The 27,960-nt window shown below is 40.4% G+C and overlaps 1 protein-coding gene across 5 annotated transcripts; it reads right to left on the bottom strand.

Annotated features, from left to right (window-relative positions):
• Nucleotides 1-136: 136 nt before the first annotated feature.
• usp28 (ubiquitin specific peptidase 28) lies at nt 137-27,554 on the bottom strand. 5 transcript variants are annotated; one of them, XM_032575411.1, is made up of 27 exons: nt 27,352-27,554; nt 26,451-26,502; nt 25,537-25,611; nt 25,020-25,140; nt 24,352-24,439; nt 19,694-19,856; nt 17,095-17,181; nt 16,604-16,741; nt 16,076-16,146; nt 15,208-15,284; nt 14,980-15,128; nt 14,756-14,883; nt 14,458-14,553; nt 13,628-13,807; nt 13,145-13,353; nt 12,962-13,032; nt 11,702-11,930; nt 10,697-11,032; nt 9,912-10,036; nt 9,364-9,633; nt 7,886-7,981; nt 6,984-7,162; nt 6,353-6,431; nt 5,654-5,733; nt 4,618-4,741; nt 3,075-3,273; nt 137-2,485 (listed from the first exon to the last, which is right to left on the bottom strand). In XM_032575411.1, exons 3-27 carry the CDS (start codon nt 25,603-25,605, stop codon nt 2,310-2,312), a joined length of 3,540 nt encoding a protein of 1,179 aa, XP_032431302.1. In that variant the 5' UTR covers nt 25,606-25,611; nt 26,451-26,502; nt 27,352-27,554; the 3' UTR covers nt 137-2,309. The 5 variants fall into 5 exon arrangements, with proteins under 5 accessions (XP_032431302.1, XP_032431299.1, XP_032431301.1 ...); XM_032575408.1 differs by lacking the exon at nt 26,451-26,502; XM_032575410.1 differs by lacking the exon at nt 26,451-26,502 and having other exon boundaries at nt 10,697-11,029.
• Between the last annotated feature and the right edge of the window lie 406 nt (nt 27,555-27,960).

Genomic DNA, 27,960 nt, shown 5'->3' with positions numbered 1-27,960 from the left:
TGGCTCACTTTTGGGAATTTTATAAGTGAAAATGTGAAAACCATGTATAATTTTCCTTCTACTACACAGTTATGTACAACTTTTTCTTGAGCTATCATAAAAAATCAAGAAGTCAGGACTGCCAGACAATAATTAGTACAGAGATTATTTAAAACATTTATTGAAGGTCATCATAGAGTACAAGTGAAACATTTGCAAAATGGGCTTGAGTTGCTCCATTTGTCACCTCTAAAACCTGGATTCAGAGATTTCAGTGATGAGTTGAATTTAAGGCACAGAAACAACATGAAGTCCTCACAGTTAAAGGGTTTCTACAGCGTTGTCACTTATAACTTTTAAGATGTAATTATTTATTATAGTGACATTTCTGTCAGTTCTAATTTCTGTTTTGGAGAAATACAAAGAGATGATATAAAAGATGTATTTAAAAAAAGCCAACAAACCATATTTCTTTGCTGTGCAGAACAAATTTAGTGTTTTTTTAACCTAATGAGCATCACTGTGCCGGGAGCTGACTAAGCAACACAACTATTCAAATATAAACGGCGTCCTGCAGAACTGAGTCTAAATATTATTGTGCACAGTTAACAATACAATCAACCAGTGAAACATATCTGATTTATGAACATTTCAGGACATTAATTGGAGTTTATCTTTATGTGTTTGTGCATTTAGGAGATACTTTTATCCACACCAACTACCAGAAGAGAACATAATAATGCACTTAATATCAGATCTACCAATAAACTGCTCCGAAGGAAGATCAATAATCAGAAGAGGCAGGTGGCAGGCATAGAAGGAAGTGGAGGAAGTGCTACAATCGTTTTGTGTTTCGATCACTTCATTGTTTTTATGCTCTTTAGGTTTTGGCCTATTTCACTTAAAGGGGGAGTATTATGTCTCTTCCAGGCACAGTGTCAATTATAGCATATTTATAGATTATAGCATAATCAAGTAATATGTTGCGTTTGGTTGTTCTAAAAATGCCATATAAATGAAATAAATTTTAATTTGTAACTTAACGCCTTGAATGCCTCTTTGTGAAAACCCCTGCTCTTTCTGACACTCCGCCTTCAGGAAGTCATCACAACATCGCTCCACTCATAACCCTTTAACAACATTTTTCCCAGCCTTGCACTGAGAAGAAGCTTGTATAATGAGCTCAGGAGATGAGCAGTTTCACCAGGTGTTTGCTAATTGCCACTGGCTAGTCTGAAGGAGCTGAGTGGGGGAGTGACAGGGAGAAGCAGATGCTTGAAAGCTTGGCAACTGCACCTTCGAGGAGGAGCTGTGCTTCAAAGGCGGGGGCTAAATTCAACCAGGGATTTTGCACAGCTGAATGGTTGCCATGGAGATTAAAGTATTTCTCATACATGCGTGAAAGAATCAAGGCAACACTCCAGGCATGTTTTTAATGAGGGCATAACTTTATAGCACAATGTAAAGCTAAAAAAGACTTACTCTTACATAATACTGTCCCTTTAATTTCCCTGTCTACAGTATTATCTCACAGGTCTTGCTGTATTAGTTCATTACTTTGTGTTTAGTTTCTTAGTTTATTTCTATGTTCTGTTACTCTAATTGTCAGAAATTTTCCCTTTTGGTTTGTAGATTCTTGAGGCCCTGCTTCTACTGTACACCCAATAGGGGAGTGATAGTGATAGAGTCATATTTTTATAAAGTTGAGCAGTTAGTCATGTGAACGTGTCTGGCAGCACCTGGCTGCTACGTTTGCATTTTGTTTCAAAAATATGGAACCTGGGGTTAGATTTAAATCCCTTTAGAACCTCACTAAGGCCCAAATCATTATTACTATGTCCTGAAATGTGAAACCCTTCCATTTAACGACGTTGTCGTTTCTTTACACCAGGAATCAGTTTTGTTTATTTACAACAGATTTAAATGTAAAACGTGTAGATGTCTGATATTGGTCACTAAACATCTGCATTTTTGGCAATCTTTTGCTTTGCCTGCAAAAGGTTTAATGACTCTGAAGGACTGTTAGTATTGGTTAGGTGAGAAGGGAGAAAGCAAACAGGAAGGGCTAAACCATTATCCTCAGAAACTTCTCATTCAGTTCTTTCCTATTCTCGATGAGCTCGTATTTGTGCACTGTCTATCTAATCACAACGAGTGATTGCTGTATGTATCACATCAAATTTTCTACTCATGTGCAACTCCAAACCAGCAGCCATTAGGTACTACATGCAGGTGTGAACAATACTGTCCTATCAGCACAGAGCTCTCTGCCCGCCGTGCTGCTGCAGATGTTTGGCTCCCAGAGGTTTTCATGGGTTTCCTTCAGGATTTTACTGGACAGTTACTACTGTGGTGTTGTGAATGGACTCCATCACAGCGGCCAGGCGGCTGCACAGGTCGTGGGCCTGGTTGACGTGAACTTTTGGTGGATCTTTCAACACCACCGTCCCACTGGAGCCGTCCAGAACCCGCGGCAGCAACTCGCCCAACTTTACCTGCAGCGAATCTACAGAAAACAGAAAAAAAAAAACCCAGCAGAAATGAGCCCTTCAGATGGGAGTTTCTGGTTTTGAATGATTGATTATGTAGAGCAATTTCTTACTGGAACAAGTCATCTTCTGTAATCCTGATTGTGTACGTTTTAAACCAAACATTTAAAACACACAATTTTTTAAAATTGTGTACGTTTTTTTTATGCCCTATTTTAATAAATCTATTCCCTATTTTAATAAAATAGGGAATAGATGAAATAAGTAAATTTATGCTTGAGATCAGAATTATTGTTTGTTTTTAATTTAGTTTTTAAATTGCTGACACTGTGTGTTTTAATTTTGTTTGTGTGTTTTAAGGTATTTTGTGATGTTCTTTTGTAGTGTTTCTAAAAATGTTAGAATTGTTGAGGCGGTTGATTTGAATTTTGTGTTTTGACTTAAGGAGTTTCAGTATGTCTTTTTTTGTAATGTTTGTAAAAGTATGATTTTTTTTATTGTAATATTTGTGATGAGACTCATGCGAATCCTTACAGCAATAAACAAATGAACAATTACAGCAGTTAAACTTCTCATTATCCTCTCACGTTCTTCTTAATAACTCACCATCCATGTCCTGACCCAGGCAGCAGCACCAGTGGCTGCGGATGTTCTCGATAGCATCCCGGTCCTCCTGGGACAAAGCCGAGTCCCGGCTCATCAGGTGAAGGCAGGGAATGACGGCTTCGTCCATGATGGAGAGACCCTCCTCCACTTTGCCCTCCTCGCCGCTGCAGAACAGCCGGGACGCGCTGTCGTTCAGCGCCTGATTGGTGGATAAGTACAGAGAGTCCTCGGGTCTAGGTCTCCACTTTAACATTTACATACAGTTTTATTCTTATGAAATATTTTAGATGAAGTCGATATGGAGGTTGAACAACAAGCTTTGTGTTAGAGCTTGTGTTCAGATCCTACGCTGTCTGGAGGGTCAAAAGGGGCAAAATTAAATCTTTAAAACGCAACTTATAATCACCAGTGGAGATAATTAATTAAATAGATATTTGTTTATTTTGTATTTATTCCTGCTTCTACAGGAATAATTCTGTTAAAATGAGATAATTCTGTTAAACTCACCCATTAAAGTCAAGGGACGGGGCTGTGGGAGGGGCTTACACTAACCTGCTGAACTCCACTAGTTTACAATCAACTCTTCAACTTCTGGACTGTCTGCTAATTGTGAAATCTCTTTAAAGAAGTCATCGAAAAGCTCATAAAAATCTTCCCTTACAAGGGCCGCCATGATTTTCAAAGCGCGACGATAAACTAGCTAGAACAGTGTATGTTTTTGTACGTTTATGGAATAAAGGAACATATTCACCAACAGGCGGTGTACTCTGTTACGTGTCAAACCTGTGTGGAAGAACAAATAAGACTTAAACTCTCAGAAATGTGATGAGAGCATTTTTGAAAACACATGGCAGCCATATTGGATTTTTGAGGTAGAGGGTAATTGCAAAATTCTGACTTTCCAGGTTTTGATTCAGACCAGAATGAACCATACTTGGTTGTTTCGCCAACAAATCATGACGAGCCCGAAGTAAACTCATCCATATGGGATTGAAAAGCAATATTTTATTTGTTTTTTAGGTCTTTTTTAACTTAACGGTTAATTGAAAATATGTCTGTCTTCTCTGATCAAAGAAACGTCAATAAACAAATGAACTCAGATTGGGTCCACGATAAACTTCAAGGTAAAGTTTGTGGCAACAAAAATAACCTCGGCTTCATGGCTCGAATCCATCAAAAATGAAACATCTACTTTAAATGTGACTCCCTAAATTGGGTATAAACCACAAATATGTGTATTTGCATATGGGAAAAACCAACCCAGCCTCAGTCCTGCTGCAGAGAAAGTCTAAATAAGGGATATTATCCCACCAGTCGCTCACGTCTAAAGTTCTGCTCTAGAAAAAAAAAACTACTTCATAAGCTGGCTGAACGCCAGAACATGTCAAATAAAAATGATGGGTCCCAGCGATGATTTTGATGACCCTCAAAGTTTCCTCTAGTGCAAGCCAAGACCTCTTAGATATAAAAATATTTAATTAAGTGGCTGTTTTAGGCTAAAAACAACTGAAACAGCTAGGGTTGGAAATGTTGCTTTACTCACAGTGAGGCACTTTCTTCTGTAAACTGCAATAAGAGCTTTGTTCACACCATGTTTCTCTCCCTTTCCCAGCAGAGTGGTGTTGGTCTCATACGCATGAGCCAAGTAGTTCATAGCCTCTCGCATCCTGTGACACAGTCAGAAAGAAACCAAATAAGCACCAAAAACCACAGCCGCTCTTTTAACTGTGTAGTACAACATATACTAGCATGTCTCAAATTAGAGTATAGCATAAAAGTGAAATATTTTTTGCCAGTCATCTCAGAAAGTTGTTTTTTTATATATATATTTCAAACTTTTATGATTTAATGAGTTCCTCCCACATTTCTTCCTTCCACTCAATTTTTTGTTAATATGTTTGAATGCAGCTGACTGACCCAAAGTGAGAGACTGTTCAAAGGCTCAGGAAACCTCAGCAGGTGTTTTGAGTGAATTAGCTGATTAGAATGTGACACCATGAGTTTTCATTAATTACATTTTTCATAGTATTCTAATTTTCTGAGACACAAAATTTTGTGTTTTCATTATCTGTCTGCCATCGTCACCAAAATTACAAGAAACTTGGAATTCTTCCAAGATGACTGGCAAGAAGTGTTGCACTTTTACGCAATATTCAAATTTTTACAAATGTACTCGTACATTTCTTGTGTTTGAAATTAAAGTACCGGTACATCAATTAATTACTTAACAGAGGCATTTATTTTATTTTTGGAGCATTTTTTTCCTATTGTTTTAATTCATTGCCATTCAGTAAAAGTGAATTTGAAACAAATCTTTTAACCTAATTTGCAAGTTCATTTGGCTCTGGACTTTGTTTAGGTCATTGCTCTAAAAACCATACTATTGCAGATCTTGCTGTATGACTCGGGTCACTGAACTCTGACTGGCTTCCTGTCACTGTGTGGTTGATGTGTTCAGGATGATGTGCAGCATTTGTTTGCCTCCCCTCATGGTATTAGTTTTCTACTAATAAACTGGTTTTAGAGAGAAGATACTTTTGCAAATCGCTCAATAGAAATAGAGGATAATTCTGCCTTACTTTCCGTGCTGATACTGCTCGAGCCCAGTTAGCAAGTAGACAAACACCGTCCTGAAGTCCCTGTAGTCGTCATGCCACTGCTGCAAGAAAACACATGCACAGACACACACATTAACCAGTGCCTGTTTAATCTTCCTCTTAATTTGTAGAGTTAACAAACAGTAGGGAGATGCATCTGGTAGCTATGGTTTTGCTTGGTGTATAAATATAATTTGTTTGTTTTTTGCACTTCAGAGCAGTTTTACTGCTGAAGATTCAGCAGGTGTCACAAAAAGGAGAAGTCTATTGAAAGGCGCAAAGCCTCTTGCATCCTGTGGTTAAAAGAAACCCTCTTTTTATGCGAGACAAAAGACATTCTCAATAGTTTTGAACTATTGCACATTAAAAAAAAGGTTATTTGAGTTTGTCCTCAGTTTTAACTAGCTGCTGTAGTCACTGTAAGAATCAAGTAAGTTACAGCACTGTAACTTCATAGAAGTCACAACTTTATTTCACTAGTCTTGCCATTCAGCAAGACTCAGTTTTCAGTGAAAATATGACTGAAATGTACAGTTTTTTTCTCACATTTACATTGTTCTGATCCTGAAATCAACAAGCTGGAGGAAACAAATAATTAGTTCATTTGTAGTAACTAACAAAAGAAACAAGAGACATACAGGACAAATAATGTCAAACTGGGTTGGATAAACCCGACAGTACCATGTATTCCTCCATGTCCATGTCTTCTGGCTTAATGAGGCGGAGCTTGGCTCGGGCTTCCCTCATTATGCTGATGGCCCTGCAGGCACAGGAAGGACAGCTGGAGTTTATTGTTGCAGGTGAAATAGTCTCACAACCAGCTTTGGACACTAGATGGCAGCAGATGAACGACGTATGGCTGTTTTCAGCTACATTAGAAAAATCTTTCAAACTAAATATTTGGTGTCCAAAAAACCCCCCAAAAACCCCATTTCTTTTCATTTAAAGAGAGGGTTTTCCTTTATTAGAGTTTTAGTTGTGTGTTTTTTGTTACGGAGATTTCTAAATTCTGATCAAGCCCACGTAGCCAGAAAAGCTGTTATTAAAACTAACCAAACTCTGAAAATTGAAATTGAGAAAACCTTTTTGTGTTTACTGAAATAAACAAAAACTGTAATTAATGGGGAAAATAACTATAACTAAACAACATTTAAGTAACAGTAACAAATAAAAACTAGCAAACACACTGTAAAAACTAACTAAAACTAATTGAACTAGACAAACAAAAAGTTACAATGAAATAAAACTAAAGTCTAAAGAAAAATCCAGAACTATTATAACCCTGAAAGAAGAGCTGATTCTGTTTGCACACCTTTCGTCAAAGCTGAGGTTGCGGTCTGTAAACTGCTCCAGCAGCGTCCTTTCGATGACACGCTTGGGCGCCTTGTTCTGAAAGAAGTAAACCAGAGCGTGCTGCAGACGGGCGTCCTCCTGGGGGGTGATCTTCTCCTGGGAGAGCTCAAACAGCCGGGAATACTCCTCATGGAAGGCCTGGAACACCGCAGAGAAATCTGAGCTTCAACGTGTCACTACCTGCCTTTCTCTTACAAATGTGAGTAGATCTTTGTCTAATGTCAAAAAACCCAGAATTTCATAATTGCTGTGTTTAAGAAAATAAATTAAAATCACACGCGAATAAGCTTGTTCACACAATGAGTTATTAAAAATAATGGCCGCAACGGATGTAAACAGTTATGAAATATATCAGAGGAGACATCGGAGTCTTATTCAGTCATTGGAGCGAGAGGCCCACTATGTTTGGGAGCGGCTTCACACGCGTAGCCGCTCCATTTTCGTACATCTGTCTTAAAACGTCCGAAAAGCCGCCTCATTCTAGAGCAAAAACCTTTTATTGAAAAACTGAGTTTTTTTCTTTTATTTCCATTAAGCAAATTTATTTTCATAATTTTAATTTGTGCAATACTATGGCTAATGGAAACACAGCTAGTGAGGCCGGGACTCGGCATGCTGCAGGTTTAAGAATTCTCTGCAGTTTTATGCACAATTTGAAAACCCTAAACCTTTATCGTTATTAATAGAGCAGAAGTTTTTGGAGAATTTAATGCAGGTCTTACTTCATGAACTTTTCCATTGATATTTCAAAAATTACTTATTTAAAAACAAACAAAAAAAGGCCCTGTGGGAATGCATGTTTTGTTTCTTATCCAAATTCGAGCATGATGGAGAAAGACATTAAACATTTGAATATCTTACCTTGATGAGGCCAGCCTCAGGGCCCTCTTTGTCAAACGTTTGTCTTGCCTTGGCTATGGCCAGGATGACACCCTGCATAGCCGGGGTAAGCATCATCTATGAAATGAAAATGAGACCATAGCAAATGGTATCACCTTTAAAGATGTTTAATGAAAACAGTCCTGTAAAAAAAAGAGAGATAACTTTCTTACTGCAGAAAGTCAGAAGCAATTCTCCATAAACTAAGATCTCTATTTAAATCTAAAGGCTTGCATGTAATTTCCATCCATCCCTCCATTTTCTAACACCCTTATCACTTCGGGGTCCGGAGCTGTGCTGGTGCCTGTCTCCAGCTGTCAACAGGCGAGAGGCTGGGGTCAGCCTGGACAGGTCACCAGTCCATCGCAGGGCAACACAGAGACAAACAGGATAAACAACCATGCTCACACACATCTAAGGAGAATTTAGAGAGACCAATCAACCTGACAGTCATGTTTTTGGACTGTGGGAGGAAGCCGGAGTACCCGGAGAGAACCCACGCATGCACAGGGAGAACATGCAGACTCCATGCAGAAAGACCCCGGGCCGGGAATCGAACCCAGGACCTTCTTGCTGCCTCTCTACCAACTGTGCAGCCCTGCACGTCATTTATTGCTCACTGATTCAAACTTGCACATCTTGCTGCGCAAAAACACAAACTCAACAATCGTTCTATCAGAAATGATCCATTTGAAACCATGAATAAAAGAGGTCATCAGGCCCACACAAATCCACCATTTCTAAATTCTAATGTAACAGAAGTGAATGATTTTTGTTATAAAGTAATATAAGAACCTTCAGAAAAAAGTAAGTATCATCTAGGTGGTGTTTACTATAAGTTTATTGTAGAAAAAATCGACAAAAGGAGATTTCTGTCATTCAAACTAATTCAGTGCAATATAGATTTTTTTAATAAAGTATTTTCCTTCCCAAAGGGACCACAGTCCTTAACAGAATAAATGAAAACATTAAAAATGACATAGAATAGCAAAGATTTTAAATTATAAAAATTTTTTTAATGCAATTAATCGCAATGTTTTTTTTTGTTTTTCTTTGTCAAAATCTCTGGATAAATGTGGCTGTAATTATAAAAAAAGTTTAGTTTCAAAAGATGAATATTTTGTGTTGTGCTTAACATTTACCATTGCAAGAAAATGTTGTCAGTAATACTTTTACGTGAAATAAACAAATTGATATCTATCTTGAAGTGGAGTTGGAGGACACAAAAAATCAGTCCGGGGCCATGAATGGCCCCTGGACCGCACTTTGGACACTCCTGTGTTCCTTGAACGATCAGAGGTTCCTGAAACAACTGAAAGCTGAAACGGTATAATAACGCTTGAACCAATCTGATGGTTGAATAACCTACAGAACAGATTAAAAACAATGTCGATAAATGGTTTAAATCAACGTGGAGTTACCCTGATTAAAAATCTTATTCAACATTGTAACTTCCTCACCTCTTCGTTGTATCCGTCAGCATCGGCCCTCACCATGATGCGGCCCACGTTGGGGATCTCCACCTCCGACACCTCGTTCTCCACCTGCCTCTGCCTGGATGGAGCCTCCTGCTGCTCCTGCTGCTGCTCCTCGTTTCCTGGATCTGCTCCGAGTCCGGGAGCCTCCCCAGACGCTCCGGGTCCATCGTTAGCCTCTGAGTTTGGTCCCAACGTCTCCCCAGGCACACACACTTCAGCCTGGTTACACAGCTCTGCATCTGAGCCAGAGGTCTGAAAAAGACACCAGGGACAAGAATGTTTTGGACTTTTGTCACATGATTTAATAATTTTTTCACACTATTGAATATCTTATAGAGCTGCAGGGCAAGTTTCTAAAGGGTTAATTATTTCTTCATTGTAGTTTCACAAACTAGGGGCCCCAAACCAGCATCTTGCTTAGGGCCCCCACAAACCTAGGAACCACCCTGTCTGCAGGAATACCAGCAGTGGGACTGTAGGAGGAGCCGGGGGGGGCGGGGTTGACGGGGTTGGGGATGGGACTTTCCCACCTGACTCTGCAGCCCTGCAGGGTCCGGGCCCGGTTCCAGGGTGTCACTGACTGTGGGAGTGTCGGTGGGATCTGATTGGCAGCCAGGACTCGTAGATGGGGGCACGATCTCAGACTCCTCTGCTGCTGAGTAAAACAGACAGAGGCCTTCATTCAGTGCATGTATTAGCAAAGTTTTTTTTTATTAGATATTAGATTCAATTGGGTCCCGACCCCATTAGGGACAAAGGGTGAACAGAAAATGGATGGATGGATGGATTAAATTGGGTGTCGATGACAATGTGCCGGATGCATAAGGGCAGATCTATTCAGTCTAATTCTATGCTTTGTACTCTCAGTGACTTCATGCTTTACTATTTACTTTGCATCATATTCTAATTGCATTTTCTGAACAATTTGAAAGACGGTTTGTTGCTGTTTATTTTTGTCAGTTTCTTTATTATTTGTTTTACATTTGCTGTGATGCTCCTAATTGTGCTTACTGTACAAATTAAAGTTGTGTTGTTTTTACATGTTTGGTCAAGCTTGTGACGATATAGGTGTATTTAGGTGTGCTGTACTGGTGCAGAGTTATCAAAAACATTTGCAATTCAGTACATTTATGTCTGTTTAAAAAGGTCTTAAGTAAACTTGGCTGTCTTTCCGTATCGGATCGGTATCGGCCAATACTAGACCTCAAATATCTGTACTGGAAGAGAAAAAGGTGGATCGTTGCATCGTTGAAGGCAAAATGGGTCTTTATGGAAACTCATAGTTGCTTTTCTTGTTCCAGTTAGTGTAACACACCTTCAGGCGTCTCTCTGGCTTCACGATCTGCAGTCTTCTCCTCTTCTGAGCCGGACCGGGCCTCTAAAGCCGCTCCTTGCTCCGGCTCTTCAGTGGAAGGTCCAGACTGGGGTGCTGGCTCCACAGGTGTTAGCTCCGTGTTCTCCACGCTGGGGCTGGGAGGCTCCGCCGGGGTCGCAGACTCTTCCTGCGGAGTGGCGGTCTGGCAGAACTGCTCCTCCCACTCGCTGAGCTCCTGCTGGAACCAGCGGTTGTCTTCCTGAACGTAGCGTCTGAGCGCGGCCGGCAGGGAGTCCATGCCGTGCAGCACCTGGCCTGTCTCATCGTCTGTGTCTTCTGGGTGGAACGTGTGGTTAGACAGAGGGTTCACTCAACAAGCATGCCATGGTTTCTTATTTCATGGGTGCAAATTGAAAAAAAACAACAACAAAAAACAGCTATGATTTTTTGTTATTTAGTCATGAGAGAAAAAAAATGGGGGTTCCAATTTTAAAGTAATTTTTTCATCATGTTATTTATTAATTTATAAATGTCAGTTTCAAACTAAATATATAATTAGATAGCTAACTATCTAGCTTTAAACTCAATATTTAGTTAGCAAGCCTAATATTTAGCTTCATACAAAGTATTTAGCTAGGAAGCTAAATACTTAGTTTCAAATTGAACATTTATTTAGTAAGCTAAATATTCAACTTCAGGCAAAGCTAAATATTTAGTTTGAGCTAAATACTTAGCATGCCAACTAAATATATAGTTAACAAACTAAATATTTAACGTAAATCTAAATATTTATTTAGCAAACTAAATATTTTGCTTCAAACTAAATATGCAGCTAGCAACTATGACAGACTAAAACCCCCCAAATTATTTCTGTTAATTTAACACGTCGACATAAGTGGAAATTTTTATAAAATATGTTGAAATTAATGGCTGGATTTGCAAAAACCTTGTGACAGAAATCAAAGGAGAACTGACGAGTGCTGCTATGGCTGAGTGCTGTTGTACCTGTGATCAGCTGGGGTAGCCGGTCATCGATGTACATCAGGCAGTACGCGCTGGCGTTGGTCATCCCCCCAAACGAGTCTCGCTCCAGCTCCTCCCACGAAGACTCGGTGATGCTGACGTCGTTGTACTTCATCCAGCGCTGGTTGGCGTGGTCGTAGATGTACGCCCAGTAATGACCTGCCGAGGCCTGACCTTCATGAACAAGCACTGCATGCAGTCTGTAGGGCACCTGTGCAAAGTACCATTTTATTTTACTTTTTAAAAAAATTTTAAATTATCCTGGCATACCGTTTGTCATTTCCTTCATAGCGATGAGCAAATATTTCATTTCAAACAGTCTATTCCGGTGTAAATACTACACACTCATATTATATTTGCATTATATTGTGCGCCGTCAGCATGTGTTTGTAGTTGTAGGTTTTTACAGGTTTATCTCCACCAGCTTTCCTCGTCTACAGACTAGACTGGAAAAAGAAAACAGGTGATCCAACTTTAAAAATTGAGTTAATGCGCTACAAGTAATCAAATTAAGTTTATCAAAGCATATATACTGTATTACGTTGACAAACTTTTTTTTTTTTTAAGTTGGAGCTTCATTGTCGATTTTCAGAGCACAGACAAAACAGCTGAATCTTAGTCAGAGTGTTTACATACATTTCTACATCTTACCACAAAATTTCAATTTGCTTTAAGTCTTGACTGTGACTGGGACCATGCTGACACAAAAATATGCTCAATATTCATCCCAAACTCAAAAAAGAAAACGGGTGATCCAAATAAAAATATTTTTGTTAGTTTGTTACATCAAATTAAGTTTATCTATGTAAAAATTTATTAAGTTTGCTAAGGGGTTATGTTAAATAAACGTAAAGACTTAAGTTTGACAAAGTTAATTCCATTAAATGTAACAAATTAATTAAATTTTTTAAAGTTGGAGTTCCGTTCTTTGGTTGTATGTTTAAGGCGTCTAACAGGTTTTAAAACATGGTTTTCATGTATTTGGCTCCATCCATCAACTCTCTCCATCCAAAACAGACTACCCCATATGCTGATGCTGCCACCGCCATGCTTTACTGGAAGGATGAGGTGTTCAGTTGGGATTTCCACTGAAAACCCAGTTGGATACATTAAAATTTGAGGTTGTAATGTGACAAATGTAAAGAAGTCCAAGCGGTGTGAATACTTCTGGAAGCCACTGTGTGGTAAGTCAGTGAGGGGATTTTTTTTGTATGCAGAAAATGAAGTCAAAAGAAGTGTCACCTGGCAGAGACTGTTGTCTGAGTACATGCCTTCCAGCGTCTGAGTGAGTTTGTCTATGCTGGTCTTTAGCTCTGGAACACAGAACCAACACAAAGCCACGACGGAAACCAGATTTACAAAACTCTCCCTCTGATAAAGAAATTTTAAAACTATTTCTTTGTGAACATTCTGTGTCTGGCGTACCGTTTATGTCGTGCTCTACTTCAGTCCTCCAGCGCCGCAGGCAGGTCTTCACGAAGTGCAGCTCTTCTTCTGTGGCGCTGTGAGGCGCTGGGTGGGGCGGGCAGTCAGACGGGTGTTTGCACTGGGTGAAGGGCTTGTAAATGGGCGTCTGCTGGCAGTTTGAAACACTGGAAACCAGGCCGTCCGGTGAGTCTTTATCTCCAGGTTCGCTGATGGAAACAAGAATTTAGGCAAAAATGCTTCTAGACTCATTCAAGTGTCAAACTCAAATCCAGCACACTGTAGCTTTTTATGTTGGTTAAATGTATTTGTACAGAACATTTCAGCAACAAGACAGTTTAAAGTGCTTTACATCATAAAATCCCAAATATAAAAAGTCATAAAAACATCATACAATCACCAACTGAAAAACAAGTAACAAACATTGCATTGCGTCGAGTGCCATAGTCATACTCATCAAAACACGTCAAATATTAAAGGAACCTGCTGTCTTTGGCGCTGGCGTCGGACAGCGGGTGGCTCACAGGAGGCGGGGAAGACGTGGCGAGTCTGGGATCTTCAGCTGGGGAAACGCTGGTGGGTTTGGTGGTGGCAAACTCTAGAACGAACTGGAGCATGTCGGCTAGAGGGTACTTCATCGGTCCAGAGCCGTAGTTTTTATAACTTAGACCAGAAACAAAACAGATTTAGGTAAAGACTTATAATGATCTGCTGCTTTGGTGTTCAGATGTTTAGCGTCTCAGTTTGAAGGTTGCTTAATCATCAGTTTTTATTCTTTTTTATTCTCCTTTTAACGCTTCTTGTGTCCCGTTCCAATCATTGTTGACAAAAACTAAGTTTATTTCTTTGGCTACCTTCATTCAGCAGATCTTGATGTTAGGTTCTATAATTCACATTTCTGCTTTCTAGCCACTGTTTACATCTGGATTTACCGCGTCTGGCTTCTTCTGTGCAGAACTATGACGTGTCTCACATTAATGATGTAAAATCAGATAAAATGCAACGTGGCTTAGTTCCACATATGGAAGTGACACAAATCAGATTTTGTTTTAGGTGAAAAGATCAGAATTGCAGACTTCTGTGAAAGAGTAAAATATTCTAACCTTCCTTAAATAATGGCCAAAGTTATTTCTTGTGAAAAGTTTATTCTGCCCAAATCAGATTTGGGTTGCATTTGGCTGCTGTGTGAACCTAGCCTTTGTTTTCTGCTTCTTTAGTCCCTATTGGATTCTTAATAATAATAATAATAATAATAATAATAATAATAATAATAATAATAATTTATATTTTTATTGAATTCCTCAGTTTCTTACCACTCAAGTTTCTGTTGAAGTGTGGCAAGTTGCTCCTTGAGCTTCTTCACTTCCCCTCTCCTCTCATTGGTCCGTTCTATGTTTTTGTGAAGATATCTGTGAAATAAAACATGCTTAAAGTAGCACAAACAAGTTGTTTTATCTAATTTATTCAGCTTATACATACAGAGAGTAATAGATGATTTGTTTATTATTTTCCCTTTTGGATTGTATTATTCATATTCAAATTTACTAAGGTGCAGATTAAGATACGTATTTCTGTAAGTTTTCATGAAATTAAATAGGATTTTTGTATTACCTGTCCATGTAAACAATTTGTGGAAACTCTAATTTTTTGTGTATCTTCTCGGGACGCCCGAGCTGAGTGTTGAACTCGAATCTGGAAAGTTCAAAGGTCAGGACCGGCGGTAGTTTTTTAAACCACCTCTGCAAGTCAGAAAAGACACAGCGAGCCTTAGGAGGAAGACAGAAACTTACGGAATACTCAGCATTTAATATTTTGACTTATTTCGAACCGCTCACCTCTCGGCCAGACGTGACGGCGTTGTCCGAGTGCAGCGACTCGATCTCCTTCTCAACCATCGCCCCTTCCAGGCATTCGTCCAGGTTGCTGAAGCCGTTGACTTGCAGAGGGTACTGACCAAACTGCTCGATGTTGTACAGTGTCTTGCCTGAACCGAACCACACAGATTGGACTGAGACAGAACCCCGGGTGGGTGACGGAAGGACGAAGAGTCGTAAAGCACTCACCTTCATGTCGCCTCTCCGTTACAAAGGTGCCATAGAAAAGCCGAACCATTGGGTTTTGCTGCTTGTCTTCTGCGTTCCTGAATATAAAGGTGGATGTTATGTTTTCACGTTGATTCATAAAAAGTTAAATGTTTTGCTTCCTTTTAAGGACATTAGGATACCTCTATGTGTTACATAAAACATCTTTGTTACATTTTTTGCACAAACTCTTTCTCAGATAATGAGATTTCACCTCCTCAGTTCTGCCTGAATTGATCTTCTGTCAGAGTGAGTTGCTTTACTAGCTCAGCTTCCAAACTGGAATTGCCAAAATAAATTTGATTAATGAAAACATGCCACTTTTGGAAAAAAAAAAAGAAGTAATTTTTTTGATAAAAACTTTTCCCTCTAGGATGAGGTGGTTTCTCAGCCGTATCAAAATTTGTGTATTTTTGCAGAACTTCAATGGAAACACTTTGAATGACAGGAGTCACACCAGTTTGTATACAGAAGCAACCTCCTTGGAGAATGTGCAGGTGACTTCACCAGAGGGTTGAATCCATAGCAAAACGCTGCATACATAGCAGCTCCCACGTAGGCGGAGTTTGTCCTCCCTAAGCCTGATTAAGACGCCAAGGTCTCCTCTGATGACTGATAGATGATGTAATTCATGGCTGAATTACATGCTTACATCCATCACATCCATTATGTTTAATGACTTATGCTCTAAATTAACTTATTCACGTGTGATTTGTAGCTGCATTTCTTATTTAATGGAAACACAGTAATTGCAAAATTGTGTTTTGTCATCATTGACACAATCCTGACAAAGTTTTGTGCACATTTGCAAGTGAAAAGCAGCTGCTGACAGCTTTAACTAATGACTTACTTTCCGTTGGCGGCCAGTTGAAAGGCATCTTCTAACCAGTCGAGCAGTTTGTGGGAAAATTCGCTGACATCCTGAAAGTAGCAGACGAAGACATTTAACTGTCTGTCACAACAAAACATCCGTCCGTCCAGCCATCCGCCCACCCGCTTCAATTCAACCAGAGTGGAGGATTCCACAGCACAAACAACCTGTGTAAAGGTACGTCATGAGTGTAGACTTTGACTAGACCACTCTAGACCCTTTATTTGCCCATTTAAGCACTCAGAGGTGAACTTAGATTTTAAATTTGCCTCTAATTTTGACAGTTATGTCTCAATCTGACAACATGAGACTGTTTACGTGTCAGAGCTGCACATTCGTACATTCCTGGCAGCAACGGGTCCATATTTCAGGGAAGCTAAACTGGTCTGCAGCTGATAATGAGGACAGTCTCTGCCCAGTGTGACTGAGCTATGAGACACTTGTTCATCAGCAAGTGGGTTGGATTCTTCAGGTATCCTGTTTCTAGGAAAGAGTTGTGTTTTGTACCTGCTGAGCCTCGCTGGTCCGAAAGGCGTCGCGCAGCAACTCCACCGCAGCAGAGGGATCCACAAACCTGCGAGTGGATCCCACCATGAGAGCAAACAGGCACCGCAGCTCCTGCATGAAGGCAATGTTCCTCTTGTCCTGCCATCAGAAAGTCTCAGTCAAACATCAGCTTAAAAACTGTCACAATGTTTTTGAAATTTAGGTCATTTTTAAGGACAATTTATATGCAAAAAAAACAGTTGTGATGTGCCACAGGAAATCCAGGAACAAGTGGCCGGAGCAAAAACCGGGAGAAAAGATAACAACTACCAATTTCTGGGAAAATAAAGATTATTTTCCTGAATATACTAGTGAAAGAAAGGTTAGAATCTACATTTTCAGAATCTTACATAACTCAAGATGCCCTCAGGGAAACGTGTTCCTGGTTTTGCCATGGCCAGATGCATTTTGTCTGCAGGAAGGAAATATGTAGCAGAAAGCTAACTACTCACAGCATGACTCTTACACTTTTCCAGAATTCGTTCTGACAGATGGTAGTTGAGAACCAGCCTCCTGAACACAGGTAAGTGGAAGAGTGACTGCAACAAGATGACAGAACAAGCAATTTAACAATGTTTTCACTCCTGACAGTCTGGTAGATTCGGTTTAATTGGGGACTAAAATTGGAACATTTGCTACATTTTCAGCTGCTCTGGGTCGCTTTCTCACTGCACTGTGTCAAACAAACCAAACCAATTAAGAAACCTGTTCTCCTCCCCGCCTGTGGTGGCGCTGCACCAAGAATAACTGAAAGCCACAACATGAAAACGTCTGAAGAAGACACTGAGCACAACTTTCTTTCTCACAAAATGTAAAAAAAAAAACATGGAGTGGCATCAGATTTTAGCGGTTGTAGGATTTCGCTTTGGTCTTTTCTAAAAGACCATGAGTCATTTCTCCCGTTATCACAAACTCTTGTGTTTGTTTTGGTTGTATTTACCCAGAATGCCCTGGCTGTAGGCTGCAGGAATGCCAAAAACCTTCCTGCTTTCGAACCACATGGCGTTCAGTATGCATTCAAACTGCACCAGAGTTCACTTCAATCAAACTGAGGCCGAGGTTTGTAGTTAGACCAGAGTTCGCCTTTTTGAGTTTGATTACGCATTCACGCCTCCCCAAACCAACCGGACCTTCTAGGAAAATGGACTGGAGTTGGATTAAAGGGGATTATACAGGACTGGTGTGAATGTGCCCTATATCAACCTTAAAGTTTGTGCCAGATGTGGATAATAAAATAAATTTTGTAAAATATGACTCTATTAACATAAGACGTTTTGTTTCATTGCCGATTATGTTTTGTGACAAGTGTCAAAAAGTTTTACTTGTTTGTTACAGGATACCTGCGGTCGATACCACGATAACCTGGTGAGTGAAGAATGCTTCTCAGCGTTCCCGTTAGAGAGGGAAATTCAGTTATGCCTTATCTCAGGTTTACTGTAATTTATGAGCCGCCCATTGAATCCTGCAGTCACTCAGCTTCGATCTGAACCAGAGGAAATGGCGTTAACTCAGAAAATAGGAGAGCATTAGTATTCCAACAACACCTCCTCAGATAATACCGCCTGACGTCTAAATGGAGACAGAAGCATATCTCAGTTTAACAGACACAAACAATCCCCTTCTCCTGTCTCTGTCTGTGGACGTCCTCGCATCGCTCCGCGCTCAATTAACCGCAGAGGCTGCGTACCTCAGAGAGGGTTCTGGTTTCTGTCGAGCCACCTGATAGGCCTGCGTGGCTTCAGTCTGGAATGGACTTATAACACAATTAGCAGCTGAGATAAAAACTGTTTGCTCTGATTTAGCTGAAGGCCTCCCTCCCCCTCCCCTCCTCTCTCCGGTTTGTTTTTCAGGTCGATTTTTAACCTCATTAGCAGGAAATAATGATGAGGAGGAAATTTGAGCAACATCCCCTTGCAGCCATGTCGTCAACGCTGGTTTGGAGTCACGTAGGACCTTGCTAAACAGCAGCAATAAATTGAAGGATCTGGGAGGCTCATAAATTTGGCAAGAAGCAGAAACAGAAGTGTAAAAGCTTGTTTGAATATTTGAACAACTGTATCTACATTTATTCTGCTCCCCGCTAAAACACATATATGATGGTGTTGGTGTGTGTTGTGCTTCCATTCAGAAAAGTGTCAGAAATGAACAGGAATCATTTTGGTTATTTAGCCTCTCAGAAGAGGAAAGAAATGGAGGTTTAATTTTTACATTTTCAAGCCTATATTTTTCACATAAAAATGTCAGTTTCAAACTAAACACATAATTAGCAAGCAAGCAGTTAGCATTTAGTTAGAAAATAAGCTAAATATTTAGCTCTAAACTAAATATTCACTAAAAATTCCACTACTGGAAGTGGACTATCAAAATAAAAGCTGGACCTTGCGAAGTAGACTCTTGCTGGTGAGTCGGTGCAACGGTAAACATCTGTATTCCCATTAAAACGGCTTATCTTATGAAAACATTTATAGATATCAGTTCAAACCAAATATTTAATTAGTTAGCTAAAAGTTTAGTTTATGAAGGAAATATCCTTAGATACACAGATCAACTTAATGAAAGCATAAATGATAAAATATCTTAGTTGCATGTATTTTAAAGGAAGTCGAAGCTTTTTTGCTGCCTTTAAAATGAAATTACAAGATTGGTACGTGACTCTGCAATAAAACAATTTTATTAAAGGCTTTTTATACATTTTTACCAGATATTTCTGAGGCTGCGGTATTTATGCTTTTTGTTCTGATTGTTTATTTAACTTTTCATGTGCAATACTTTGTTGAATTCCTTGTGGAAAGTAATTTGAACCTGTTAGAGTGAATGGGGACTAATTTACTTTCAGTTTTTGTGTTTAAATAAATGAAATAAAATTCTATATTGTATTTTTTATTTTTATTTTTTTTTACAGAATTTCTGCAAAGCTTAGCTGTTAAGTTGAATAGTTGTGCAAAGCTACTTTGCCCCATAGAGTACATACACCCAGTGGAAGCTTCTGCACACTACAAGCTTCGTGTTTACAGAAATGACACAAACGTAACGCGAGGTGTTCACTCTCACCTGGATGACAGCACTGAACCAGCAGGTGTTTCCTACGTTGCGGATGCCGACGGGCCAGTCATCCTGACGGATCCAGTCTGCAGGGCTGCACATCTCACTCTGCGCTTCACATCTCTTCCTCTTCATTCGTGCTGCATTTTCTTCAGCGCTGGCTTCCAGAGCTCTGTGGGACATCAAATTATCTTTCTGAAAACATCAGACTGACGGCTATATTAAATACAGGCAGGCTCTAAAATACCTTAAACAGAGAAGAGATTGCTAAACATTATTATTTTTTAAAGATTGTATCTATGGAGGACAGATCCAGCCAAAATTGTCAATAAATAAATATATAAGACTGGGAAATTAGAACACTAGGTATAGTGATCAGTGATATCAGTAACACGTCACTTTGCAACGCGGACCACTTTGGCACCGGACCACTTTTTTCAGTAACGAGTGTTGTAACTCGTTACTGAAAAAAGTGGTCCGATGCCAAAGTGGCATTACCATTTCAAATACCACAATCAGATTAAAGTTACTTATCCAAATCACTGTGCGTTACTATTCTCTTTTGTAATTTCATTGTATTTCTTAGTTGTCTTTGGGAGCGAGGCTCAGCTTCCTCAATGGAAGGCATGTTGGTGGGATTGAGGAGGCCTTCAAAGTATTCTGCCCACCGGCCCACAACGTCCCGAGTCGAGGTCAGCAGCACACCATCCCCACTATAAACAGTGTTGGTGCTGTACTGCTTCCCCCTCCTGAGACACCGGATGGTGGACCAAAATCGCCCCGAAGCCGTACGGAAGTCTTTCTCCATGGCCTCTCCAAAATCCTCCCATGCCCGAGTTTTTGCCTCAGCAACCACCTGAGCCGCATGCCGCTTTGCCCGCCGGTACCCATCAGCTGCTTCCGGAGTCCCACAGGCCAAAAAGGCCCGATAGGACTCCTTCTTCAGCCTGACAGCATCCCTCACCGAAGGTGTCCACCAACGGGTATGGGTTGCCGCCGCGACAGGCACCGACAACCTTGCGGCCATAGCTCCGATAAGCCGCCTCTGCAATGGAGGCACGGAACATGGTCCACTCAGACTCAATGGAGAATATATTTCAAAGATATCTTCAGCAGGACCGATGGAGGAACAGAAAGGCGTCTACGATACCAGGAATGATGGAGGAACAGAAAGGCGTCTACGATACCAGGACCGATGGAGGAACAGAAAGGCGTCTACGATACCAGGACCGATGGAGGAACAGAAAGGCGTCTCGATACCAGGACCAATGGAGGAACAGAAAGGCATCTCGATACCAGGACCAATGGAGGAACAGAAAGGCGTCTCGATACCAGGACCAATGGAGGAACAGAAAGGCGTCTCGATACCAGGACCGATGGAGGAACAGAAAGGCGTCTACGATACCAGGACCGATGGAGGAACAGAAAGGCGTCTCGATACCAGGACCGATGGAGGAACAGAAAGGCGTCTACGATACCAGGACCGATGGAGGAACAGAAAGGCGTCTCGATACCAGGACCGATGGAGGAACAGAAAGGCGTCTACGATACCAGGACCGATGGAGGAACAGAAAGGCGTCTCGATACCAGGACCAATGGAGGAACAGAAAGGCGTCTCAATACCAGGACCGATGGAGGAACAGAAAGGCGTCTACGATACCAGGACCGACGGAGGCACAAAGAGGCGGAGGCACAGGAGGCACAGAGGGGCGTCATGGAGCCAGGATTGACAGAGGTATGTCACTATCGGCCCTCATTTGTTGAAACACCGGGACAAGATATTCCTAGCACCAGAAAAAAGTCTTGTAATAAAATGACAACCCTTTTTCTGGTGCTTTTCCAGTTGACTCAAAAGACACAACACAATTATGTCGTCAACTACCTCATGCTCCATGAACGCCAGAGTCCATCCAGCAGAACAGCCCAAGCTTTTCGTAAGGTCCCTGAAGACCTTTTTGGTCAAGCTTGGAATCCAGTTCTGCCGGATTTCGTCTGGCTGGCCCTCGATGTTAGCGCAGATATGATGAACAATCCGCTCCTGTGCCTCTTTCAGGGAGCCAAGACAACAATGTGTGTTGGACTCCCTGATGCCTCGAGACATCAACGACCTAACAAAAAGTCGGATTATGTCCTTTCTCTGTTCCTCAAAGGACGTCCTCAGTTCTTCGGTTTGTCTTCTCGCTGTTGTCAGTTCTTGGACAATACTGACCACAGTTTTAACCAAAGAACTGAGCCTTAAACCCAGCTTAAGGAACGACTTGGGGTTTTCATCATCCACAGTAGATGTCACCACAGATATAACGTGCTTCAGAAAAAGCACGTCAAATACCTCGGCACACTCTCCATGAATGATTTCGTCGATTCCCATAGCCCGGGCAAAGGCATGAGACACCTGGCTTCCAAATATGGCTTTTAAATCGCCATATTTGTACTTCAGGTTCTCATGGACGTCCCAAACGAAATCAGAGAAAACCTCCGTCAGGTAATGTAAAAGGCATGTTGTCCTCTCTGTAATACTCTCCCCCAGGTGTAGTAATTCAAAATGGTCCCAATCCTCCTCCAGAATCTGACTAATGTATTCCTGGATCGCAGGGATGACACAGTCTTTTACTAAATATTGCAGCTCTTGTCTCAGTAAATCTCCCAGTAAATCCATTGCTGTGTTAAATTTAATTCGATGCTGTCTCTTCTAGTACTGTCTTGGAATGTGGTAGAATTTTGCCAACAGGAGTTATATATACACTGTGTTACACAACAAAGCAGTACGTGACATCACAACCTATGACGTCTCAGCACAAGAGTACACGCAACGCTGTGACGTAATAGGCCTACAAATCAGACGATCTGTGCCACCTCGTCACTTTGTCTCAACGGACCTCTTCTTTCAGTAACGAGTAATCTAATGCGTTACTATTTCAAATCCAGTAACCAGATTAAAGTTACTTATCCAAATCACTGTTCGTTACTATTTTCTTTAGTAATTTGATTTTATTTCCTCTAGGCGTCTTGGGGAGCGACCGCCGTTTCTAGGCGACAGTTGTCAGCAGCGACAGAAACGTAAACAATGGAGGGAGCAGAGAGATGCGCATTTTGTTGCTGGACAATCAGGAACTCTTTTGAGTTTCTGTCAAGTCCGATTATTATAAGTGACTTTTTGCTTGTATTTTATTTATTTATTATTATTTTTTTTAAAGTCGCAAGTTGCGGTTTTTCTGGGCTTGTTTTTGAACATGAAGTTGCTCATTTGGGCCTGGAAATAAGCAGAGACACACAATGAGACCCAGATGTTGTCTGACACCCAGGTAGTTTTAGTCAGGCTCTCCCTGTTCATAATTTCCCGGATGAACAGGGAAATATTCACCTGCGTCATTACTAATGTCAAAGTAATATAAATATGTATAAATATAAATATATGTTTTTATATAAGTGTTTATATATATATATATATCTATATCTATATATATTACCTGTGAATGACGTCGGGCTTCGCGTTGCGCTCCAGAGAACTGCAAACATCGAGACTAATATGAGCGGCGCAATAAGCGCAAAAACAGCCACGAAGGAACGTGTCCGTAAAGTTGCACAACTGAACGCCATTATAATCATTAAGATTAAGACAAGTGTCACAAATCTGTGCAGCCATCTGAGTTGTGGAGCCGCATGAGGAGCGCTGCGCGCTGCGCTGTGACACCAAACGCAGGGCCGTAACACAGAACCTGGAGGATGGGGGGGCGGAGGCCCTAAAACCCTATCTAGAGTCTTTCTGATAATAGTGGAACACATAAATACACGTAAAAATTACTTTTAGTTAAGTTTTTATTTTGGACTGTTGTAACCATTTAACAGTTTCCCCTTGAGGTCAGCCTAATAAGTTTAGAGACATCGTTGATGTTACTGAAATAATCAGCAATTACAAAAGTATTGGCAAAGCTCAATGTCATTTTCACAGGTGGTGGAGGGGTTGTTGTCAGCTGCTGCTGAAAGTAACTAAAACGTTACTTGTAATCTAATTGAGTTACTTTCCAAATCAAGTAATCGGTAATCTAAGTTACTTTCTCAAGGAGAAATCGGTAATCTGATTAATGTTACTTTTTCAAAGTAACTATCCCGTCATTGATTGTGAGCAGGATACCACATTGACTGATGTCATGAATATCAGTTCATTCACAGAAAACAGTTGAGTGGAAAAGCTCAAACTGATTTATCATGATCAAAGCTACTGGACACGTCAAGAAAAAGCAACTAGAAAGCTTTATATCAAAATTGGTCAAAAAGACTTTTTCCTGTCTTTCCCCTTTTGAAGCTGGGTGAGAGAATGGGCTTCACAAACATAGAAAAAAATATTTTCCCCCCTGTTACCTTCAAAGAAATTGTTCCGTGTCACAAATTGTGAAACCTTATTTTGTAAAAAAAAAAATGAACCAAAAACTTTTTTTTATTTTACTATTGGAATTAAATATTGGAAAGTGTACGAAAGTTGGTTTTATTTTCTTTTTCTTTTCTTGTTTTCTTAAAACAAGTACCAGTAAATATGAAACATGATGTATCTTATCGTCCTAATCATAAGGACGATATGATTATCGTCATAATCATGTCGATAAAACCCCAAATAAATGACAGAATAATTCTAACTCTGAAAGAAAAACAGAGTAATTAATTAAACCTACCTGTTGAACTCACGCTCTTCTTGCTCAGCATTGTGGGATTCCTGCAGGCTGAGTTCAATGGCCGTCTGCAGTTCATCTTTAGGAAGTCCTAAAAAACCCCCAAGAAACATCAGATAAACTTAAACTCAACATGTGTGCATTTATAGGTGTCTCATGTTTGTTTAGTTTCAAAAAACAAAATTTACAAGCATTTACTTAAATGTATCTTATTAAGGACTCTATTTTTTACACTATTACCCACAAAAATATGGCGCCTCACACATTCATGCCTCTTTTTCACATTATCTCACAAAATGAAATGTCTTTTATTACAATTCTATATGACAATTCAACACAAAAGGTAAAGGTAAAGAAAAATAATACATGACTTCTGAAAAATGCGGCATTTCTGAGCAGTTTGCAGTTTATGACTTTAGAAATGTTGTGATCTTCAACTCTGTTGGAAATCAGAGCTTATGGGTCAATCCTTCACTTTACCAAAATAAGAAGTAACCTTATAAATATCATGCTTACAGCTTTCAATCTTTTTTTAAGTTGATACATTTCTTATGGAGTTTCAGTTACCATATCAAGATCTTCCTTCATTCTGCCTTCCTATGCTGTTATAAATTAAAACATGCACAATGGTACATCTAAATGTCTTCCAGTCAGATATTGCCACGGTGCACCTCTCTGTTTGTCCCAGGTCTCTGCAGACGTGCCGGACTCCTGTGGCTCTGCAGAGTCCTGAACTTCCACAGTCTGGGTGGTCAGTAGTCCCACAGCGTGTCCGACGTCCCCCTGGCTGGCCTGAAGGGGAGAGCACAGAGAAAACCTTCCCAGAAAACGACTCCACTATGGCAAGACGAACATCGTTTCTACTGCAACTACTCGGTTTGAACCCAGTTTCTGCTTGTTTCAACATTCGGCAAAGATATTTCCAACGTACTGCAGATCCAAGATGTCTAGATTTTGCAACCTAAAGAAGGTGGTGATATGTCCTCAAATCTGGAAGACTTTTTTAGATTGAGGGGGAAAATGATCAAGTCGAGAATAGATGCGGATAGACTTACTAAAGAAGACTGAATCCTGAATCCTTTGGATGTATACACTGATCAGATCTGGAGTTTGAACTAGACAAAGCCCAGGAAGTACCCTGCTAACTGCTGCTGAGTGTGTGTGGGTGTGTGTGTGTGTGTGTGTTACCTTCAGGGCTTTGTAGAGGACCTGCTGGTCCTGGATGCCAGTGATCTCCTTCAGCTGCTCCATCAGCATTTTGAGCTGTTCACAGAAAACAACTTGAGTTCTTTCCTGCACAGGTCCAGAAACACTCTGAGGAATCACTGGACCTGACCACAAACCACGTCTCACACAGTATTTGAATAGTAAATAAAGAAATTAGACATTATATGTGTTTACATGTTGACACAATATCATCACTTGCGTTTTGAGTTTGTGAAGGATTTAAAGATCAGATTTAAGCAGCTAAAAATAAATTGTTCCTTTGTCACATACTGGAGTGAAAAAAGCAGCTGAAGTCTAGAAAAAAGTCCCTCAAAAAAAAAGTCTAAAAACAATTTTTACGACTTAGGAAATACAACTGGAAAGAGAAAGGAAGTTGAAACCAAATGTTTACATCCACTATATCAAAATACACAATCATATTTTTCATCCCCCCCATTTTTATACTTTTAATCAGATGTTTTTTTTAAGCTTTAGGTCTGGTTTTCTTTTATTGTTTTCTTCAAATGAATCTTCTGATGAATATGCCTTTAAACTATTTTGGAAAGCCCAAACAGATTTATGAGATTCTGACAGGTTAATTCACAACATCTTAGTTAAATGGAGGCGCAGATAAAGATGAACAGGCTGAAAGGCCACTCACAGAGGAAGAAGCCATTCCTCCCGAAGCAACATGAAAACCCAGACCACAGTTAGCAAACGAAGTCTTATTGTTTGATGGAAGAATAATTGAAGAATTTTGGCCGTAATGACCTTTGTTACAACAAAGAACCCATGAAACCTTCAGACAGACCAAACCAGGATTCAAACCAAGGCAAGGCATCATTGCTACCAACTGTACCACTGCACACAGTGCTGATAAATTCAGTATTTCACACCTGTTTATTTTGTTCTTAAAGTTTTGAGCCTGGCTTCCAGTCGTCTCCAAACCTTTGCAAACACAAACCACAATGCAGGAACCTAAGGGATGCACTCAATTTAAAAATAAATCACCTAATTCTGCACAGTGAGAGGCGCTAAATAAAGCTGGCTGTCCCGGCAGCAGGTGCTCATGTCATTGTATTGCTCTCTCTCTCTCTCTCTTGCTCTAAAACAGAGAGGAAGCCAGGACCAGGCTGGCCAGACTTATATGGAGCCCGGGGGGCAATCTGAGACCCACTTGGTTTGCCTCTATTTTAGGGTACTGACATGGATAGCACAAGCTTCTGTTTATCATTCTGCTCACCATGCCACCAGGCACCAGGGTGCCTCTTTTATCCTCCCATACACACACCACCAACAACCAAACACCCAAACACCAGTAATGCAGGTAAACCTTTTTTTTTAACCACACCTTAAGCAACACATGTTAAACTATCCATAGGCTGCATACAAACACCATACAAGCAGACCACTTCATGCACTGAGCAGGAATAACTGCAATGACCTGTTTATTGCTGCAGTGACAGTAATGGACGACAGTAGAACCAGATTTAAACGTAACTCTCTGAAAATGACTGTAATTTAATGATGGGAAAAAGCCACCAGATATCGCCAGTCCACACGTTGAACTGATGACGTCTACATTTTAAAAAAAGAGTTGATCAAAAATATAACCTGAGTGCCTATAGGCAGACATGTTTAACACATGCAAGATGAGAACATTTTATTTTTAATATTGGTTTAGTAAATTGGAAAAAAAAAAAAAAAAAGAAAGTTAAATTTGTCGAATAAAGGCTGGGTGGAGTTAGATGTGTTGACGTTAGTAGACGTTAATCAAAGTCTCCATCATTTTCTCACCGAGTTCGTTGAGTTTTCTCCATTTTCACTCTGTTCAGCTCTCATTGCAGATTTAAAAAAAACAAACAAAAAATAAATAAAAATCTCGATTTATTCACGTCTTTTCCCCTCCAAAAAGGGCTCGCGGCAGACTCTCTCTCTCTCTCGTTCAAATCGACTCCATCTGCCACGCGCCGAGAGCGAGCAGCCAGCTGCGGTGCGCTTTCTTTAGAAGGCGCGCGAGGAAGGGCACGCGCACCGACAACCCAGTAACCCTGTAAGCAGCAGCAGCTTGCTTAGGTTCTGGAGGCCATGGAGAGGCAGCGCGGCCCGTTAACATACCGGGTTCTCTTAATATGAAAGGATGCGTTTCTGTTTCTGCTTCGTTGTTACGCATAAAGATGTTGAATCCTCTATCAGACAAGTTCAATAAGTAAAAGAGGAAAAAGCCCAAATCGGCGGATATGGACACACAAAATAACAGTTCATTGTAAATGTTCTTGGGTCAAGAAGGGAAAACAACACCCCCAAAAACAAACAAAAAACAAAATCCTGAAATTCAATTAAAATCGTCCAGCAACAGTGCCATGAACTAGTTACCATTATAACCCGAAGAGCCATTTTCACCTC

Source organism: Xiphophorus hellerii, chromosome 11 (assembly GCF_003331165.1).
Source record: "Xiphophorus hellerii strain 12219 chromosome 11, Xiphophorus_hellerii-4.1, whole genome shotgun sequence".
Lineage (NCBI taxonomy): Eukaryota > Metazoa > Chordata > Actinopteri > Cyprinodontiformes > Poeciliidae > Xiphophorus > Xiphophorus hellerii.
This window is presented reverse-complemented; position numbering and strand designations above follow the sequence as displayed.